Source organism: Branchiostoma floridae, chromosome 11 (genome assembly GCF_000003815.2).
Source record: "Branchiostoma floridae strain S238N-H82 chromosome 11, Bfl_VNyyK, whole genome shotgun sequence".
NCBI lineage: Eukaryota > Metazoa > Chordata > Leptocardii > Amphioxiformes > Branchiostomatidae > Branchiostoma > Branchiostoma floridae.
The window spans coordinates 21089484-21107813 of NC_049989.1; the positions used below are offsets into that span (position 1 = coordinate 21089484).

General features: G+C 42.1%; 1 protein-coding gene and 1 long non-coding RNA gene across 2 annotated transcripts in view; both read left to right on the top strand.

Moving 5' to 3' along the window:
- The first annotated feature begins 445 nt into the window (after nucleotides 1–445).
- LOC118426267 (NLR family CARD domain-containing protein 4-like) overlaps nucleotides 446–18330 on the top strand; it is a 40055-nt gene continuing 22170 nt past the window's right edge. The window contains exons 1-8 of the mRNA XM_035835548.1: nucleotides 446–778; nucleotides 5815–6125; nucleotides 8351–8467; nucleotides 9432–9563; nucleotides 11714–11860; nucleotides 12867–13043; nucleotides 13363–13702; nucleotides 14260–15623. Coding sequence (XP_035691441.1) covers nucleotides 5931–6125; nucleotides 8351–8467; nucleotides 9432–9563; nucleotides 11714–11860; nucleotides 12867–13043; nucleotides 13363–13702; nucleotides 14260–15623 — 2472 coding nt within the window. The 5' untranslated portion in view covers nucleotides 446–778; nucleotides 5815–5930. The remainder of the gene's footprint in view (nucleotides 779–5814; nucleotides 6126–8350; nucleotides 8468–9431; nucleotides 9564–11713; nucleotides 11861–12866; nucleotides 13044–13362; nucleotides 13703–14259; nucleotides 15624–18330) is intronic.
- Nucleotides 17509–18330, top strand: part of LOC118426298 — a 2486-nt gene continuing 1664 nt past the window's right edge. Inside the window, exon 1 of the long non-coding RNA XR_004832377.1 lies at nucleotides 17509–17598. This is a non-coding gene — a long non-coding RNA (uncharacterized LOC118426298). The remainder of the gene's footprint in view (nucleotides 17599–18330) is intronic.

Below are 18330 nucleotides of genomic sequence, written 5' to 3' on the forward strand. Positions count from 1 at the left end.
GGGATTATTGACCAATTTTGGTTAACTGAGGACTGAGGATGGGAACCACGTGATCCCTAATCACAACTGCTATGATGTCATCACTCGATGTTGCGTGACGTCATTAACTTTACATAATCCATGTGGCGACATCTTGAAACTCCCTTCACGAAATAAACCAGCTATATTTCAGAATTCATTATGATCACTTCAAAATGCACTTTTTCTCACAAACACCACTAGAAGTACATTTCAACTGCATAGATAAGTAATGAAGGTAGGCCAAAATCACTTCCCTTCGGAATACATACATATACGGAATTCTTGGAACATTTTCAACTCAGAAATCCTTTTTGTGCAAACACCACGATCTTGAAGTAGGGCCAAAAAAGAGTAATCGCTTGGGAAATTCATAGATGGGATTTAAAAAACAAAAATTATCGTGAATCCTTCGGTTCCGCCCTTGAGGCGCCGCCAAAAACGTGCCCACAGGTGGTTGTTGTTAGGGAACGGTCAATTTTCTCAACCTAGAGGGGTTCGCCGTAGGTTTTATTTCATGTGTAGATGGCAACACTGTTTAGTATTTCATGAATAACTGTAGATACTACAGTGGACGAGAAAATGATATAGAAATTGTTCATTTGATTTAATATTTTCTGTTTAGTTGCTTTTTTTCTTGACCCCTCCCCCATCGTCGAATAAACTGGGAGAGTCCAAGATGGCGGCAGGCGGAAGTAAAAAGTTTCGAAACTCGACTCCGAAAATCTTCTGAAGATTTCTGGGGACAACCATGAAGAAAGTAAGTACAGATATCCCGTCTGTCGACTGTTAAGAGTTTCAACATCTACAAGGTAGGTGTGATTTGTCGCAAATTTATATCGTGTGGAGAAAAAATAGACCAGAATTTGGCAGAAAGCAAACCTTTCTAAGTCAGACCGAATGTTTTCATTTGGTCTCATGGAGAAAATTAACATAATAAGCTGTCGGTTAAAAACAAAGTTACTGATGAGCTTTTAAACCTAACGAACGTGAGCTCCACTGCAAAGTACATTTTCCTTCACATCATCGGAAGCAATCAGACTTAAAAGATTCAAACGATGATAGTAAATTACTTTGCTGACTCAAATCTCCCCCCTCCCCAAATATATCTGTTTGACTAAGTTATGGTGAGACCGTCTCACTCACTTAGGGCTTCGTTTTCTTTCCTGTTTGATGTTATGTTCATCTGTCTGGGACTGTCCATATCATCGGCATGATATTGTATCATCTTGTTGCAACTGATACGGCTGTAAATATGTCACAGAGTAAATTGTTACCTTACTTTTTGTAACTGTTGTAAATAATATCCCCATCTCCTGTGGTTACCTCATACCCAACACACACCTGTCTGTTTCAAGCTGCAGCACACAGTATTTATCTGTGACCCCCAAGGTCTATGACCAGGGGTGCCTAAGCATTTGCACGAACCCTATGAAATTCGTACGAATATTATGTGATATGCACGAATCACTATAGCGAAAACGCACGAACCTTGTGAAAATCACACGAATCACTATGCGAAAATGCACAAATATTATGAAATTCACACAAGTCACTATGTGATTCGCACGAACCTTATGAGATTTGCACGATCCTTATGCAAAAACGGCGGCCAGTAGGAGGCATGATTTTGAGCGTTTCTACTCGTGATATTTATATTTCAAGGCATGGAATGGACATTTACCGTCGCAAAGATGTATTTGATAGCCTATGAGCTTAACTGTTTTGCTTCATTTCGGCGTGTTAAATCGTATTTTCCATCGCTGCTGATCGAAGCCGCCATCTTGAAAATCCCGCTCCGTCTGTCACGTGACCCCAGCAGTGGTTGCGCAATTTCGCATAAGGATCGTGCAAATGCTTAGGCACCCCTGAGGCAGTAAGATGAGAATGGCTCTTAAATCATGATTTGCCTCTCAAATGCAGAAAATGGCACGTTTGAAACAGATAAAAAATTTTGAAGGGGCATTGTGCCCTGATGTCAATATCAAACTTTTTTGTGTTGTAACAGTTGCTCTTTAAACGAAGCTCATTTTCTCCTTTTTGAAATGACATCTGTCGGGGGGGGGGGGGGGCATGGCAAAACATGGGTCAACAGAACATTTTGAGATAGGGGGAGGGTCATGGAAATTATTTCATCACACTTCCAGTGCACCAGCCCTCCCCCTGATGAGTATTGTACAGTCCCGTAATCCTAGCCAGCCCTGTAAATAACTTTTTTATTGTCCCAACGTTACGATCAAAACCTGTGATAAAGTATTATACAGAAAAATGATAGTGACTGTAAATTTTTAAGTGTAATACCTGAAACTGAGTTATATTTTTTTTAATGAGATCATAATTGTTTTTTGCCTTTAAGTGTTAACCTTGAATCTTGATCCCAGTTGGAAGGTTCTGGACTGCTGGTATTTGTCATCATGAGTCAGTCTTACGTAATTTTGCCACAAATGATGCAATTGTGCAGCCGTCAGGTCTATTTTTGTTTTCATCCTTTGTGTTTACATATATCAAGTTACGTTAAACAGACGTGTGACGGGGCTTTGACCACAATTCCTCATTTAAATTTGGTTTGGAGGTTTGGTGTTTTTGGCACTAGTTTGAACACGTCCATTGCCAGCAGCACGGCAATGCAGAAGTGACCAAAGGAATTCTACTAGTAGGTAAATTGTTGAACATTTGTGCTTTACAGCAACTGTTTTAAGTACAGTCAAACCTGTATTAGGGGCCACCTCTATAGAGGGGCCACCTGTCCATAGTGGCCACTTTTTGTCGGTCCCTTGGGTATTTTATCTACAAGTTGCCACCTCTATACTGAGGCCACCTGTCTATAGTGGCCAAATTTGTCCGGTCCCTTGAGTGGCCGCTATAGACAGGTTTGACTGTACCTGCATTCAAGGACAAGTTTGGTGGGGGGGAGGGGGGTTACAAACAGTAAATTTCATTACCAGCAGTGTTTGTGTGTATGAGGGGTGCTCAGGTGTGGGAGACAGACTTAGGAGAAATGTTAGTTTTAAACATTGGCAGCTATGTACTAATGTCTGTGATGTCCTGTATCAGCCAGTGATAACATGATTGTGATGAGGGATGATCTCAAATGTCATTGTGTGTGGATGCGGGTGGAGATGTAGGGGTTATACATGTATATAGGTCCCAGGGTATACAACACCCGGCCTAGGTGTAAACTTGGGGAAAGGCAACTGTATACCATGTTTGTACTGGCCTGTAACAGGAGTGTCAGAAATAGTGACTGTAATCTAGCCTCCTTCACAGACTTCAAGCGGGGCACGCTTTTATTTCATGGAGGGGAGGGGGGGGGGGGTCGTTAGTTTCAAAGTTGGCATATTAGGTTCTCTAATGCCGGGAAAGGGGGTTTTACCTATTGCACTGACTGTATCTAATAATGTTTCACTTAACTTCCAAATGCCGCAAGAATGAAATTCCGGCATCATTAACTACTATCATTATGGCATTATACTGTAGTATTTTCTTAATGCAAGTTAGGTAATTAGGTCTTAAAACATTATGCAAATTAGTTCTTTGCCTATGCATCTGTAACAGATGCTAAGGAGTGCTGAATTTTTGGAGCCCTTTTGTGAATGCAGGCTATTGCGCTATTGCACTGACTTTTGCATCATTGAGCTATTGCGCTCTACCATTGAGCTATTGCACTGGCTATTGCGCTACAGTGTTACACTGGCTATTGCACAATTGATCATGAGCAATTGTCCTCTACCATTGACTGAGCTATGCTAAATTACGTATTATTCATTTGCAAATACTTACCTACATAAGTATTGAATGAGATATTCCTATCTATCTCAGTTCCATGTCTCATGTTTGAGAGTCCTATGGAGTCATGATCATAAAATGGAGTGAATGTCACTCACTATCCATCGTTTGAGTGAATGTAACTTTCCTTATCAATTATGCAATGCAATCTACACAATATGTAGCTCCTGATTCACATTGTATCTATTTGCTGCTGTTGCCAACTTTGTCCAGGTAAGTACCGTAAGTACATAAATTTTCCCGGTGGTTTTATGTTTGCGGTTGTCAATTTTAGCCCTCATGGCTAACTCACGTTACTTAATGATGCAAACAAACATGGTTTACAGTCCACACAAAATTGTCTCCCAATTCTTTCTGGTAAATTAAAAACAATTTTTATGTCATTTATAACTGCCATTTTAGGCACTATCCGAAAGAGGCACTTGTTGCTGGCATCGCCTTAACACAGAACTCAGGACAAGACAACAATGTTCATTCATCAATTATGCAAATTAATTAGACTACGGTTTGCATAATTATCATCAAACAGTACATTTGTATCTACATACCAAAATCAAGACAATTCGCTCCTGCGCCTGCAGTTGCTAAAGGCCGCTTACTCCACTTACTCTCTGCCCCAATTAAGCTACATGTATCTACCACTCAAAAATCACAACCATAGCGTGTCCAAAACACAAGATCTCAAAACGAAAAATTTCTGCTACAGCAACATAGCATGTTGCTCATGTGTGTAGAGAGTTGGGCCAATATAGTAGTCACTTCGATGTCTCATCTATTGATTTATATGAAAACAATCCATCCATACAAACATATTAATTATAAGTAGTAAGCAAAGATGATAAGTGCAGTTAACATCTATTGGCATAACACCGCCAGTAATACTTATACTGCCAAATGACATAAAGGATAAATTTTCGGTGATCCACTAGCGCAGCAACAGTAATTTCCGAGGTATGCATACTTCAGACATTCGCGTGTTTCGCACATTTTCAAAAAGGCTTCGATAACAGTGCATTCGAGGACAAGAAGGCCAAAAGTTTTCAGTTCATTTTCGGGGCAGGCGAGCTCGTCGTGGGACGAACACACTGTCACCTTCATCGCAAGATTTGTAGATAATAATCACACGTGCTCACGGCACAAGATGAGCAGGATTCAACAGCAATCTTGAAGTTCTGTTGGTGACCTACAACTCGTGTAGAAGTGTGAAGAACCGTTGTATAATCGCCCGGATCTACGGCTGAATGGGTCAAATTGAACTTACGCCACCATTTTCCCGCCAGCAGTAAAGTTTTACGTCATAACGTTTGTGACGTTGCAAAATTATTAATGAAAATTCTTGACAGTAATAAATGTCCATTTTCTCATGACTTTTTTTATGCTCACACAGGTCTTTGTTTTGTGCAGCTACTAACAGGCAAGGAAGGAACAAAAGAGGATGAATAAAGGTACATAACGGCAGTTAATTGTGCCATGTTTTTCTTGCGGTATTTTTTAACTCCATCACAACCACGGGCCCGTTCTCCGTGTAATTCCGCGGTGTGTTACGATAACGATATTACGTTTTTAGCACGACAAGAGAGACAAAAAAAGATACCGAGAACAAGTGGCAAAGGTAACCTTCAGCAGCAACATGTAACTAGAGAAAATACGGCGTTAATGATTTTTCAAATTAATTACGCTTGTGAACTCGCAGTAAACTTGGCGGTATTATGATAATAGATGTTACAGTACCAGACTCTAAGTGGACTACCGGCACTAGTTACTCGTTGACATGGCCATTGTGTGACCGAGGTCGTCCCGTATACGATATATGATCCCCCTTTATCCCAGTCCTCCAGCAGGTTGGACCACCCTTCTGCCGGTGCCCTGCACCACAGTCAGTCTGGTACCTCAGGTACGGTGGTATCATCAGGGACCCACCATGTGGTATTTTTGATATGTATACTGATTCAGAAACAGTATTCATTTTTTTAATAATTTGAATGTAATTTGTAAGTTTTTTTTTTCCAGATATCTCTACCATTCCTGGTATGGCACAGATAGCAGACATTGACCAGTCCTACAGCTGCTTGGACAACAAGATGAGAAAATAGCGGAATATTGACCCTGGACCACAGGAAGACAGAATGAGCTGGACAGATCGGTTTAACAACCCGGGCTACAAGAACTGGCTGCGGGTGGGGATAGCCTTGCTGACCACCCGGGATGGACTGACCAACGTCACTGAGCAAGCGGCGAAGGAGCTACAGGCAGAGCTCAAAACCAAGCTTGGAGACAGCGTACAAAACTGCACTTGCAACCCCAAAAGCAGAGGATGCAAGGTAAGTAACAATTTCAAATAATCATGCAGATTGCATACATGTCTAGGGTAATAATGTTTAGGTGGGCGCTACAAAAAAAGAGTCCTACTGATATGATTGTCCTGTCAATAGCCCCAGTCTATTTTCATTAATACAAAATGCTATTTTTTTCAGGGGAATTCAAATACAAAAGTACAAATTTTCCCTTACTTTCCATGTTATTCAGTGCTTGAGGAGTACATGTCAAAGGAACCCAAAGAGACATGCAAGGCAAGTTTGATATTGAACTTAGGGACCGTACGGCATTTAGCGAGGGGGGAGGGCCGGTCGCCAGAGGGGGGAGGGCCTAGCAAAAAATATTTTGCCAGGGGGAGGGCCTAGCAAAAAAATTTTGACTTGGGGGGAGGGCCAAGCAAAAAAAAATAGCTTAGTCTACCAGCAAAACCTGTCCCTTAAAATCCAAGAAACGGCGTTTCAGAGGGTCAAGATTTCGAAATTTTTCTGGACCTCCGCAAGGGATCGCCAAAGGTTGGCACTCGGGACACAGTGAAAATGCGAAAGGGGAGGGGGCGGGGCTTATGCATCGCCCTCGAAAACCTTTTTCACTTACAGAAATGTTATTAAACTCTAGATTAGTCTGCCAGCAAAATTTCCCCCTGTCCTGTTGCCCTCAAAATGTAAGAAATGGCGTTTCAGAGCTCGAGGGTAAGGATTTGCAAATTTCCCTGGATCCCTTTTGACGTGACCGGCCTCGCGCCTTTGGTAGCCAACATCGTGATAATGTGTTCGGGGGGATTTAATTTTTCTAAATTGAAATTCCATTAAAGTTAGCTTTGTTTGCCAGCAAAACATTTCCCTCAAACTGCAGGAAATAGCTTTTAAGAGGGTCAAGATTTCAAAATTTCCCAGGACCTACCTTGCGATTCTTCGTGCCTTTGGCGTCAGACCAAGGTCAGACATGCCGGTGTTGGAAACGTCGTTCTCAAAAAACTTGAAACCCTCGTATTTTTTTTCCATAGAAATATCATTTAACCAGCAAATTTTCCCATAAAAAAGCAATGCAGGAAATCGTGGCAAAAAAGCGTGGCATTTTTAAAAGATCTCTCGCAAGTCTCCGGCGGATAGAGCTAGAGAGGCGCCGGTCTACCCCGCCGTGGGAAAATCAGCGTCATGCGTCGGCGCCCCCCTCCCCACTACAGTTTTGGTTAGTCCAATCGCGTTGTCGTTTTGGTTTTCATTTTTTTCCCCGATTTACCGTAAGTTATTACCACCACAGAACCAGGAAAAAGTTAAAAATACATTGTACATGTACATTGAAAATGGTTTCCGTCAAGCCGCTCAGGCCCGCGAGCTTGCAATACGTAAATTATGGGGGCGGGGCGCGCACCGCTTCGTGGCGCAAATCTACTAGAAATCCAGATACAAATGCTTTTTAGGTGTTGTTTTGATATCAAAACAATGAAATAGCTTCTATAAAGCAAATATTTATGCCTCCATGAAGCAGATATTTATCCTTCTATATTAAGCAGATATTTTGAGCCATTCTGTTTTCCTTTTTTTTTACTAGGGGCGAGAGATCTACTTCGCGATGAAAATCATGAAAAAGTAGAACGCAAAGCACATTTCCAAATGGGAGCGCAATTTGTTTTATTGGCGTCTTGAATATTTTTTCAAAGTTGATAGGAGGGGGGAGGGCCTAGCAAAAAAATATTTTCCCAGGGGGAGGGCCTAGCAAAAAAAATTTTACCTGGGGGGAGGGCCTAGCAAAAAATTTTTGACCCGACCCTCTGGCGACCGGCCCTCCCCCCTCACTAAACGCCGTACGGTCCCTTATACCCAAAGAGGTTAACCTTTTTTTAACCTCCTTGATATTCCCAAGGACATTATAACATTGCCTTAGATTTTTGTTCCTGTTTATGGAGTTGCACAGTGCAGTTATGACACTTTTACCAGAGGTGCTAATTTCAGTAGGGTGAATTTTCTATATATAATTGTGTTCTTGTGCATTAAGTAAACACTTGAAATTTCACCCCTTCCTTGCATAATCAGCACAGGATATGTGATAATTGCTCAGAGTTTAACCCGAACTTTAACCCCTTGCAAAGTAAACATGAAAGGGGTGACTTTGACTCAGAGAACAATCAGAGTACCAATTTTAACCATAATGTTCACTAACAATCACCCATTGTATGCCGGATTCACCACAAAATGAATTGGTTGTGTGATTACATTCTGTGTTGTCTCAGGACTGTGACCCATGGCGAGATGAGTTGAAAAAGTACTACACCGGGGATGCGAATCGGATTGGCTGGACCAACTGTACTCCCAACAAGTGGAGAAAGGAACCATGGGAAGTGGCAAAGGTCAATAGCTATAATTTTATTATTTGGTCATGACCTCAGTTGAAGGAGTGGGGATTACTGGCTGCTTTAAATAATCTCACAGTTTTTTATCCCTAAGGCCACACCAATTTAATTTCTTGGTTCACAGATTTTCTTGAAAAATTATGGGCGGCGGACAAAAAAATAAAACTAAAAAAGGCATTTGAGACTACCTGGCCTGCCTTATTCCCAAATTATGCAGCCATGTAGTAAACAATGCAGATGATTTAACAGCAAAGAACATTGACACTTATCAAGTTACAAAATTCTAAAGAGCACATTCAGTCTGATATTTTATTGAACCAAATTTGGCGAAGCACTGCCTGCTTTGAGTGACGTCTCTCTGCACCTCGTGTTGTTTTTATTTTTAAATCATTTCGGCAAAAAAACGAAGCAGCGAATCCGTGAACCAAGGAAATAGATTAGTATGGCCTAATAGCATTATTTTATAGTCAGACCTACTTGAAAGTAATGCACTTAGAGTAACCATTGAAGAAAGAAATTACACAAGACCTTTAGTGTCTGCCATTTTTTGCGGTAACCGTTATGAAAATCATTGGATATGCTTACTGGAAAGGACTGTGAACTACAAAATGATGGCCAGGTATACAATGTCATGTTATTTCACTGCTTGATAATGTATACCATGATGTGTTTAACTTGATGTTTCTTACAGCAGCATAAGATTAAGTATCTGTGCATGTAATTGGCTTGTGTTTGCCTTTGTACATTATTAAAAATGGGTGAGCTCAGCTGAGTGTCGTTGTGGCCACCCAACCCAAACTATGGGACACATTACAAAGGACTGTGTATTAGGCCCCAACATCTCCAACCAGGACCTACTAGAAGCTAACGAGAAGGCCGTGGCCTGGCTGCAGTACTGGCACGGAACGATATGATGATGATTATTAAAAATTATTGTACATTTTTGCGTTCTTAATTTTAGGTGTTCATGCTGAAGGGTCAGCCGGCTGACAATACAGGTCCTGAGAAGTCGGATCCTTCTGCGCTGTTGAACTTCCTGGTATTCTGCAACTATTGTAGGAAATACATCAGCAAGGTTGAACCTTTGAAAAATGTAGGTCTTTCTTGCATATGAGCTATTTGTAAGTATTAAAATCTATTATCATAATACCGGTACGTTTACGACGATTTCTCTAGCCATACTGATTTGACAAATTGTCAACGCATCATTTTCTCCAGTTACATGTTGCTGTTATAGCTTACCCTTGCCACTTCTTCTGTGTAACTTTTCTGCCACTCTTGTCCTGCTAAAAGCGTAATATTGTAATTGTAACACGCCGCGGAATTACACGGCAAACGGGCGCATGGTTGAGAGGGGGTAAAAATTCCGGCCGGAAGAAACTCGGCACAATTAACTGTCGCTATGTACCTTTATACATCCTCTGATGTTCCTTCCTTTTCTGTTAGTAAATGCATAAAACATAAACCTGCATGAGCATACAAACTGTCATGAGAAAACGGACGTATACTGACAAGAATTTTCATTTAACTTCTGTCCGTCACAACCGCTATGACGTAACACTTCACTGCTAGCGTAGATATGAAAATGGCGGGAAAATGGCTGCGTACGTTCAATTTTGCCCATTCAGTCGTAGATCCGGGCTATTATGCAACGGTTCTTCACACTTTTACATGAGTTGTAGGTCACCAACAGAAATTCAAGATTGTTGTTGAATCATGTTCGTCTTGTGCCATGAGCATGTGTAATTATGATCACAAATCTGGCAATGAATGTGACAGTGTGTTCGTCCCATGACGAGCTGCCTACCCCGAAAAAGATACTGAAAACTTTTGGCCTTGTTGTCTTCGAATGCATTGTTATCGATGCTTTGTAAATGAAGTATTGGACACCTAAGATGTCTGAAGTGTGCACACCTCAGAAATAACTATTGTTGCATTGTGTAGATCTCTTTAAATTCCATTATTTTTGATCGGCCGGTATAGGTCTTACTGCCGATATTATGCCAATCACATTTTGAATACATCAATATTTGTTCATACATGTATCATGTTTGAGACCAATTTATCAACATTTTTGCCATATGTCAGTTTGTACTAAGTCTGGCTGTCGTTGCCTTTGTCTCTCATATGTTCTGTGTAAAGATCAATCCCGAAGCCCCGCCCCCTGTTCTTCTATTTCAAACACAGTCGTCAAAAGCAGTAGTTTTGGAACAAAGATGAATGCTGCATGCTGCTAAGTTGTTGATTATATCGACTGACTTCGATTTAGATTTATGGCCCTGTAACCCCCATACGGTCTGTCGGTCCATTCTCTTCTGGGCCAGTACAGGCCAATGAAAAAACTATAGCTATATGCCTTCTTTGTTGAAGGCTACATCCACCTAGTACAGATAAAGTTGCCAAAAGAGACTTTTTGAAGCAAATGGCAATGCATAGCATCATGTTGTAGGTAATGCAGCTCAGGGCCCATTAGCTGAGGAGCAGCTGATGCATGACAAGTAGGGTGCTACATATGTCTGTGACAGGTTTTCCACTGTGTTGGTTACATGCATGACAGCTGCATGTATGCACAGGACAAAAAGAAAACAGCTCGAGCACTCTCAGGGGGGTTGCTCGTTCTACATGCCAACTGCTATAAAGTTTGCTATTATATTGCAGAGTCCTGCATTTAAAAGTGTGATACTGATAGAAACATATACTATGATATAGCACGTAGACATGGACATTATGATAGTAACAAAGAGCGTACTATACCTTTTTTTCAGGGCAAAAAGAACAAAACTGAAGCCAGTTGGTAGATTTTTCTCATTAAGTATGCAAATTAAGTCCACATTTGCATAATTTGCACAACATTATGTACATCTCTGCCAATGATACCTGCATGCTAAATATCATGGAAATCCATCGTTCCTACAATATACTCCGTTCAGCGGAAGATTTTGACAGAATTGCCCCTGCAGTTCCAGAGCAAGCCGCTAGGGAGCCAAAACATACATTTTGTATATCACTTCTTCCTTACATCACACACAAGTCAAGATGTTTGCCACCAAAAAATCAAGACCATGTCCAGGTCCAAAGATGCAGAAAAACAAAGTTCTGCTGCAGTACCAAGGTCACATACCAGGGGGCCTAAAATCGACCCTGACTTCCCAACCCCTACCCACATACCAAATATCATTGTAATACATAACTATCAAATCAATGTGAACTGACTTGATAGTATGTCCCTTTGCATTTCTTAAGGTTATAGAAGTCCGCAACAAAACTATGCACTCCTTGGACCTGAGATTGGACCGTCAGACATTCAATGAGTACATGGACAAGATGGAGAGACTGCTGAGGCTGGTCGGCGATCCGACTGCACAGAAGGCAGCAAAGGAGATCTTTAAGGTGGGACAAAATCTATCTGGGAGATCAGATGATTTCAGTGTCATGTACCTTACCTTTAGTAGAGTACTCGTACTGTAGATTGATTTATTTTTGTGGTAGGTATCTGTATCACAGTAGGAGGGAAAGGTAGTATTTTGTGGTGTTTGTACTACTGCTATAATAATTATAATAACAATTGAAACAATTCTGTAACAGTTACTGTACATTGGAAATTCATATCAATTTTTGTATGTATACCCTGTGGCCACTTGCGTAGGGTAATACCGCTCCTTACGAGGTGACATACCCTCGTTTAGCTGAGTACAAGACAGTGATGCGCTACGTCTCCTTTAAGGGTGATTTGTAGTGAAATGAAATCGCCAACTTCAGTCAGACAGAATGGTTTGCTCCATCGCACCCGAACCATCGCACGTGTGGTGGGTTCTTTAACGTATGACTCTCCCAAGACACGGGACCTCCATTTAACGTCCTATCCCAAGGATGGCCCTAGCCGAAGCTAGGCACTCATTTTCACCTGTCAGTAAAGTGAGGAAAGCCGTGTAAAGCACATTTCCCAAGGGCACAAGATCAATGGCACAGCAGGATTCGAACTCGAGACCTCGCGGTCCCGAGGTAAACACCTTGCCGCTGTGCCACTTTTTAATTGATTTTTACGGTGTCGTAAATTTGCTTTGGAGAGGTAACCACGAAATAACGAAAGTAAAAACATAACAGCAAATTTTTTGTTTCAAATTTACCGTACAGTATATTGAATGAGGTACAGTTATGAGTTATGCAAGAGACCATGATGATGTTAGGTGCTTATTGTTATATACATACATCTTATGCAGTAAAATTCTTATTCATGAAAGGACTTATTGTCAAAGACAGTAAATCTACAGCAGTAATTTGTTAAAAATTTGTTAAAGATTTAAAATATTATTATCCAGAGTAATCAATTTTTCCTCTACAAGTTACTGCTATAATGTGTTTGATGTGATCAGCTCTGTGTTTTTTTTTTTAATAGATAAAGAAAGAGGAGTTCCACATAGGTGCTGGCAAAGCCTGCATGGATGCTGAGGTCCGTGTGCTGACTGATGTCATGAATGAGCACCAGAAGCTGCTTCAGCTGCACAGGGAAGAGTTGGAGGATCATGGGACTCGGCTGGACACTCTCGAGCACTGCACAGTTCCAAAGGAAGAGGTAAATGTCATTTTAATATGTGAAATGGGGAGACTGTGAAATATGGCAATACTCAGTAATGTTTCTGGATCAGATGAAAACAACTGGCAAAGCAGACTGACCAAACATACTTAGCAATCTATTTTGGGTTTGTCAAACGTCATGACCACAGATTTATTAAGTTGTAGTACTTGAAGTGCTGTTTAGAAAGAAAATAGCGTTAAACACAATGCATAAAATAGTTTAGTATGTTCAATAGAACAATGAAACTGAATGCATATTGCAATGATCTGCAGCTGAGAGTTAGGATTCAACATGTTTCTGCCTGTATCCAATGCAGATGCTGAAGACAGTGGAGGTCCTATTGAAGGTTGTAAAGAACAACACCGACTTACATCGTGCCCTAAAAGACCAGGCCTTGGAGCTGTCCGCCACAGTACAGCAGCTCCAGGACAGACTAGGGAAGGCAGAAAGGGACATCACAGAGGTGAGAGGTGCGATGGGTCAACTGGAAGAGGTGGTGGCTGAACATGAGGAACAAATTGAAGAGGTCAAGACTGACAACAAACGGCTTCAAGAAGAAGTCAGTGACGTAAAAAAACAAAATAAAAAAATCAAGCTTTCTGTTGATGTAGTCAAACAGAAGCTGGAGGCACCATCTGGGAGTACCCCTTCACTAGGTAGGTCCAAAATAAAACTTACAGTACACTCCTTCTGTTCAGGGTAAGCTTCCTTGTATGAAGGTTCATTGTGAATTTGTAATCGACACAATAAATACACATTATTTCCACACACAATATTCAGCATTGACTACCAACTGTAACTTCTTTGACCCTTCTCGAGTTAAGATGACTGTGTCCAAGTCACATGATCTAAACAAAAGTGTGACTTCATTAAGAGGTGAAAGGAGCCTGGCAGAATTGGTATTGGCCCTCATCTCTGTTATTAGGAATGGTTGATAAGCTCTAATGTGTACATTTTGTAGATGGCCTCTTTAACTACTCTTACAGTTAAAGTTTCAGAAGTCATTGGTTTAAGCGGACAAGGTTTATTCTCTGATACATCATCATCATTAGTCATCCTCTGAGGTGCAGCAAGTGAAGTTTGACCTCCAGAACAGCCTGTCATATATCAGTACAGTCAGATATGAAATGATGTCTTACTCTTTACCTGAGTTGGATTCTTCCTAAATCTATATAATCATCAAAAATCTTACAAAGTGTCCTTTCTATTGCAGAAGTGTTCCAGAAGTCTGTGAAGAAGTACTATCAGTTGAAACTGTCTCACTTCAAGCCTCTGATCTGGAATGACAACTTCACACTTACACTCAGTGATATCTTCACTCAGTTAGAGTTGGTACCAACGAGTGAAAAACAGCTCAAAACATTTGAAAACTATAACAGATCAGAATCAATGGGGGGAGAACAAAGGAAAGAACTGAAGTCATTAGATGACTTGTTCAACCCAGATATCACAGGACTGTCCACAGCACCGAGGTGCATTCTGATTGAGGGTGAAGCCGGAGGGGGAAAGACAACGTTTCTGTCCAAAGAAGCCCTAGATGCCGTCTCACAGAAAACAGAGCTGAGCAAACGAAACAAAATCGTCCTGTTCATCCGACTTCGGGAGGTGAGAAAGGGGGAGACCATAGAGAAGATGGTGTGGGACCAGTGTGTTGATGAAACAACCAAAGGCATTGATGTACAATCCATCAAAACAATCCTACAGAGGAACGAGTCCCGTGTGCTCTTCCTCCTAGACGGGTATGATGAGCTGCGGCCTGAGGCCAGGGCAGCCGGGCAGGCCATTCCCAAACTGCTGTCTGGCAAGTTGTACCCCAACAGCACAATTGTGATCACCTCCCGACCCTCAGCAGGAGTGCAGCAGTACACCCGGCCAGACTGTCACATACACATCATGGGCTTCTCTAAAGAACATGTAGAGCAATGCACACAGCAGTATTTCACTTTTGTGAAGAAGCAGGAACTGGCAGAGACACTTGCTGAACATGTTAAAACCAATGAAATTTTGAACAGTTTAATCTATACACCAATTTTCCTGTTGTTTGTATGTGTATTGTGGGAGGAGGACCAAAAGATGGTGTCTACTGGAACAATGACAGGGCTGTACGACAACCTGCTAACATGTCTGGTTAGAAAGCACTGTGAGCGGGAAAAGAAAAGAAAGAAAGAAAAGCGGAAACAAGAGGCCATTTCGACAAAAGAGCTGCCTACAGAGGTTGCTGAGTCATTACTGCAGCTTGGCAAAGTTGCGCTGAAGGCACTGCTGAGGAATGAGACCCTGCTTGACCTTACAGAAGTAGAAAGAGAAAATGTGAATTTGGAGTTGCTGTTTAAGCTGGGTGTGGTCTCCTTGGAGGTGTCTTCCTCTAAATTACATCCTAGGAAGCAACTGAACTTTTCCCACAAGACCATGCAAGAGTTCCTGGCTGGACGATATGTTGCTCATGCTCTGTTGAACCAACAAGACATTGTAGAGCTGCTGCAGCTCACCTCCATAACCAAGGCACTGGAACTCAGTAACCTGCTTCAGTTCACATGTGGCTGTGACTCACGGGCAGCACAAGCTGTGATGGAGGAACTGAGCAAGATCAGCAGCACAGAGTTTGCACACTTGAGACCAGAACACTTTGAACGTTCAAATGTGCCAAAGAATCGTGAAATGCAAATATCCTGCAAAACATATGAAGAGTTTGCTTCCTTGTGCCTGACCATCCTCAGTGAGAGACCAAATCCAGAAGTGCTTCAGGGCATCAGTCAGGCCCTGCCAATTGTCATGCTGGACAGCTCCATTAACAGTAGAGAAGCCACAGGTCTGAAGTATTACATACAAAATCTTAATTTAGCAAACCTGCCAGACAGGCTCTTACTTAAGATCCATGGAGGCACTGACAGCAGAGACGCAGTTCAGTACCTACAGCATTGTTTTACAACTTCACTCCCTGGACTTAGATTGGACTTGAAACTACCAGGACTTTTTGACTCACCTGATGAGACAGCCAGGCTGGTTTCAGTTCTGAAGAATGTTCCTGGTCTGAGGGTGCTGGGTCTGTCAGTCACATACCTAACACCATCATCACTCCAGCCACTTGTGCAGGGGTTTAGCCATGTGTCTCTGTTAGAGGAGCTGGATGTTACTTGGAACCATGCCCTTGGTGATGCTGGGATAGAAGTCCTGCAGGTTGGGCTGTCCTGTGTTCCACACCTGGCTGTACTCCGTCTTGGGAGAGTCAACATGACAGCTGTGGGCATGTCATCCCTGGCTCCCTACATGCGCCACCTAGTGGAACTCAGAGAACTGGATATAATTGAGAATTGGATCGGTGACACTGGGCTAGAATCTCTCACCACCGTCCTCCCCATCTTCACAGCCATGCAGGTGTTGGTCCTGTGTAATATCAGTATCAGCACCACAGGCATGCGCACACTGGTCCCTGCACTGTGTCAGCTAACCAGACTGATCAAACTGGACATTAGTAAGAATGACATAGGAGACCCTGGGCTGGAATGCCTGGCTGCTATCCTCCCCCACCTCACAGCCATGAAGGTGTTGGTTCTCAGATTGACAGGTATCAGTGACAGGGGAATATCATCCCTGATCAAAGCTCTGCCTCACCTGGTGCAATTACAGGTGTTGGATGTGAGCTTGAATAACATAGGGGACTCAGGGATTGTCTCACTGGTGCAAACACTCTGCCAGCCCAGCAGTTTGGACATGGAACAAAACCCACCTGGTGACAAGAGTCTGACCACAGCCCCTCACTGTAACACCACACTAAAGGAGCTGGACATCGGGAATAATAGTGAAGTAACAGGAGCCGGACTGGGGAGGGTCGCACAGCTCATCAGCGCACTGCCGGCACTAACCAGGCTGGGCATGTCTGGTTACAGCAGGCGCACACCTGCACACCTGCCTGACACCACTGCCATGGCTCTGGCCGAGGCTCTACCCAGACTCCCTGCCCTGGAGGAGCTGGACCTGAACTACATCTCCATGGAGCCTGCAGGGTTCCAGGCTGTGGTGCAGGCTGCTGAGGAACACCCATGACTGTGAGTCATATTGGTTATCTTACAGCCATACTGTATTGTACTGCATGGAACTGTAATATTGAGTAATATTTGATGAAATTTTAAGTGATAAAATGTGTGAATTGGCATTTGCATTGCATTCAAAACTGTACCAGTCTGTTTGGACTATTATATTTATGTTAAAGAATGTGCCTAGGAGATATATATGTCTGGTACACTTATTTCAATAAGGTATGTACCTATATGGAGTGTATGCATTAACCTATATGGCACAAGATTGTTGTAAACATCTTGTTAATCAATAGTTTTACTCCTACATTCTGCATTTTGTTTACAACTTCATTTCAGTTTATGCCATGACAACATGTAGCAGTTCATGTAACTAAGCATCTCTTTTCTTCTTTTTTCTATGTACAGGTATTCTAGGCACAGAGTTCCTGAGGGAGCGGACACCACAGCCAGCTGCCTGAAGATGAGCCTCTGAGTCCCCAACATGCCGCCCTGTTCTGTACATTGTCTCACCTGAGGTCAGCATTTCGTATTTATAAGGTTAAAGTAATGCTTAGATGTTACAGACATTCATTTAGAACTAAATTTTGCTTGTTGCTACTCAGGATAATGAAAGCTTCCAAATGTAAACTTTTTATTGTATCAATATTTAAGTACAAGAATTCTTGAGAAATGCAATAAATTACAATGCATAATGTATTCATCAGAAAAGTCAAAAATGAATTCATTTTCTGACAGTCAGCATTCTTTATATTATCAAACTTGTGTAATTAAAAGTCTTCCTGTGCCTAAATGCTGTTTTTCTATCAGCAGATGACCGCTTGCAATGATTAATGTTTAATTGGAATTCTTAACATTTATTGCATGTCTACAGTGTTTTTATTCAATTGCAGTTACACCACAATACAGGTGTGCTAACAGGTGTGTTTGTTACAGGTGTAGCTGTCCCGACAGGTGTAAGGTGTGGGGATCACAGGTATGCTAACAGGTGTGTTTGTTACAGGTGTGGTCGCCTGACAGGTGCCCTCCAGTCTGGACCCCTTGTGTAAGTACACCAGCAGGTGTAAGGTGTGGGGACCACAGGTGTGCTAACAGGTGTGTTTGTTACAGGTGTGGTCGCCTGACAGGTGCCCTCCAGTCTGGACCCCTTGTGTAAGTACACCAGCAGGTGTAAGGTGTGGGGACCACACCCCCCCTAACAGGTGTGTTTGTTACAGGTGTGGCTGTCCCAACAGGTGCACTCCAGTCTG